This window comes from Electrophorus electricus, chromosome 7 (genome assembly GCF_041902795.1).
Source record: "Electrophorus electricus isolate QZ-2024a chromosome 7, ASM4190279v1, whole genome shotgun sequence".
In the NCBI taxonomy this organism is placed as follows: Eukaryota; Metazoa; Chordata; class Actinopteri; order Gymnotiformes; family Gymnotidae; genus Electrophorus; species Electrophorus electricus.
The window spans coordinates 3,967,501-3,970,000 of NC_137503.1; the positions used below are offsets into that span (position 1 = coordinate 3,967,501).

The 2,500-nt window shown below is 37.6% G+C and overlaps 2 protein-coding genes across 3 annotated transcripts in view; one reads left to right on the forward strand and one right to left on the reverse strand.

Annotated features, from left to right (window-relative positions):
* Positions 1 to 2,136, forward strand: part of atp1b1a (ATPase Na+/K+ transporting subunit beta 1a) — a 10,309-nt gene extending 8,173 nt beyond the window's left edge. The window contains exon 6 of the mRNA XM_027000655.3: positions 672 to 2,136. Within this exon, the coding sequence (XP_026856456.2) occupies positions 672 to 932 (261 nt within the window). The 3' untranslated portion in view covers positions 933 to 2,136. The remainder of the gene's footprint in view (positions 1 to 671) is intronic.
* nme7 (NME/NM23 family member 7) overlaps positions 1,456 to 2,500 on the reverse strand; it is a 37,621-nt gene continuing 36,576 nt past the window's right edge. For both annotated transcript variants that reach the window (XM_081717810.1, XM_035524114.2), the window contains one exon: positions 1,456 to 2,228. In XM_081717810.1, the coding sequence (XP_081573936.1) occupies positions 2,196 to 2,228 (33 nt within the window). In that variant the 3' untranslated portion in view covers positions 1,456 to 2,195. The remainder of the gene's footprint in view (positions 2,229 to 2,500) is intronic.

Genomic DNA, 2,500 nt, shown 5'->3' on the forward strand with positions numbered 1-2,500 from the left:
CTATGATTGATAATTGTATTCAGTAACAGACTACACTTAAGCACTTAAGTGCTTTGAGCCATCCAGCAGTTTTAAACTGGAAAGGAAAAAAAAAAACATTTCCAAAGTTTTTCCTAACCATTGATTGAAGTTAATGTGGACTACTTCTTTGGAGTGTGTGTGTGTGTGTGTGTGTGTGTGTGTGTGTGTGTGTGTGTGTGTGTGTGTGTGTGTGTGTGTGTGTGTGTGTGTGTGTGTGTGTGTGTGTGTGTGTGTGTGTGTGTGTGTGTGTGTGTGTGTGTGTGTGTGTGTGTGTGTGTGTGTGTGTGTGTGTGTGTGTGTGTGTGTGTGTGTGGAAGGAAATATAAAGGTGCTTGCAAGTGTGATTTTAGTCTTGCAAGATGAGGAGATGGAGTGTATATATAAATTTTTTTTAAAAAAAATTGTGACTGGCAGATCCTTCACAGTAACAATAGCATGGGATCGGGTGCTAGTATGAGTGCACCATGCACACCAAAGATGCTGGACATTACATATGACCGTGTCATTGCTGGGTTGCGAGTGGTCTGCCACCCAAATAATAAATAAATGTTATGCTCACTATTCTTATTAAATGTTTACCAGTAACAAAATTCTGTATTTTAGTACCAATATTTTTTATTTATTTATTTATTTATTTTTTCTCTGCACAGAGAGAAGATGATGTTAATAGAATCAAAGAGATCAAGTACTTTGGCTTGGGCTATGGTTTCCCACTCCAGTACTACCCTTACTATGGCAAGCTGCTACACCCTCAATACCTCCAGCCTCTGGTGGGCATCCAGTTCTTCAACGTTACCAGTAATGAGGAGCTGCGTATCGAGTGCAAAGTATATGGAGAGAACATTGATTACAGCGAGAAGGACCGTTATCAGGGACGCTTTGACCTCAAACTCACGGTCAAGACCTCATGACCTCAGCTATGAAAATAGCACTTTTACTCTGCCCATTTTAAAACATAATTTAGAGAATACAAAAGAGAAATACAAGAGTTTGATAAAACACAACTAGTCTTGAACAAACTTTCATAACATACAGGACCTACACTTAATCTCTACGCTTTACACTAGCTTTCTCTGCATATGTCTAGGATTAGAATGTAAATTACAGGAAGAGTAGCAATAGCAAAGTATTTATTCTACTGTAAATGAGAATATTCCTTGAGCCATGGGACATGTTCATTCATTACTGTAAATTATAATTCCACTACTGATGTAGCGAGCAGTGTTTCTGTCCCTGAGTATTTCTGCCTAGCGTGGTCTCTTTCTTGCTCTCTCTTTGGAGTGTGCAGTGCAGTAGTCGCATACAATGGTCCTTTCCAAGCCATGTTAGAATTTGTCTCATGCAAGTATGCTTTGTGGTCCAAGGTGTATGGTTGGCTGGCTGTCTGTGTGCGTGTGTTTAAGAAAAGAGAATGAGTTTGTGTATGTGTTTGCATTTGTATTTAAAAAAAAAAAAAAAAAAAATCCTGGCATGGTACGCTCTGATATTCCCAGGTCCATATGTGAGGAAATGACTGCACTCCGTGGAATCCTTTCTCTCTCTCTTCTCTCCCCCCCCCCCCCCCTTTTACATCACCTTTTCTCTTTATTTGATCATCTTGCAGTGTGGGAGTTTGGGGTTAATGTTTATGTATGAGGCTTTTCCTTTTAAGTGTAGAACTGTATGTATCTAGACTGGAGGACTATTTCTCCACACTAGTACGGAGGACTGTTCCTCCCTGCGGTCACCGTGGCAACTCAGTGCTTTAATTTAAATTTTTTTTTTTTTTTTTTTTTTTTTTTTTTTTTTTTTTTTTTGCTGGAGACATCACAATGTGGTGTAACTTTCTAATGAATGTTTTAGCCATTTACATGGTGGAAGAATTTTATATTTATGCAGTTGTACAATTTTTTCTGCAGGAAAGATGTGTATTGTATGAATCAAATACCAAAGTCGCTGGTCAAAGGTTAGAAACTTGTCAGATACAATGCAGTACCCCATGTAATAGGATATTTTGTCTATCTAAAAAGTGCTTAAGTCAATGCTGAACACCACACTTGTCAGGAGTTACATCTGCTCTTGTCATTTTATTTAATTCGGGTAAAAGACCTAAACAAATAAATGTACAACCACCAAGGCTGTTGTCTTTTTTGTTTTTAATTTATTCAAACAGCAATCACCATGCCTTGTATAATTCATCCTTCTAAAATCTTGAAGAAATATTGGACCTACAAGAGAAAATATATTGCATTATACACAACAAATATGCAATTTTAATATAAGTGCTTACTGGGGTTCACGGCTTTTCAAAACTATTCTGTGGTATTGTGCCTTTTTAGCATTTGAGTTTAGCTCTAACAAGCTAAAAGATCAAACAACTACCTTTGGTTTTAAAATAAACAAATTCACTCATCTGGAAAGGCACAACCTGTATTTGCCTGGATCTACACCTCTTATAGAGAGAGTGAGGAAGTATGTGTGCTTAGACTTTTGGAATGTG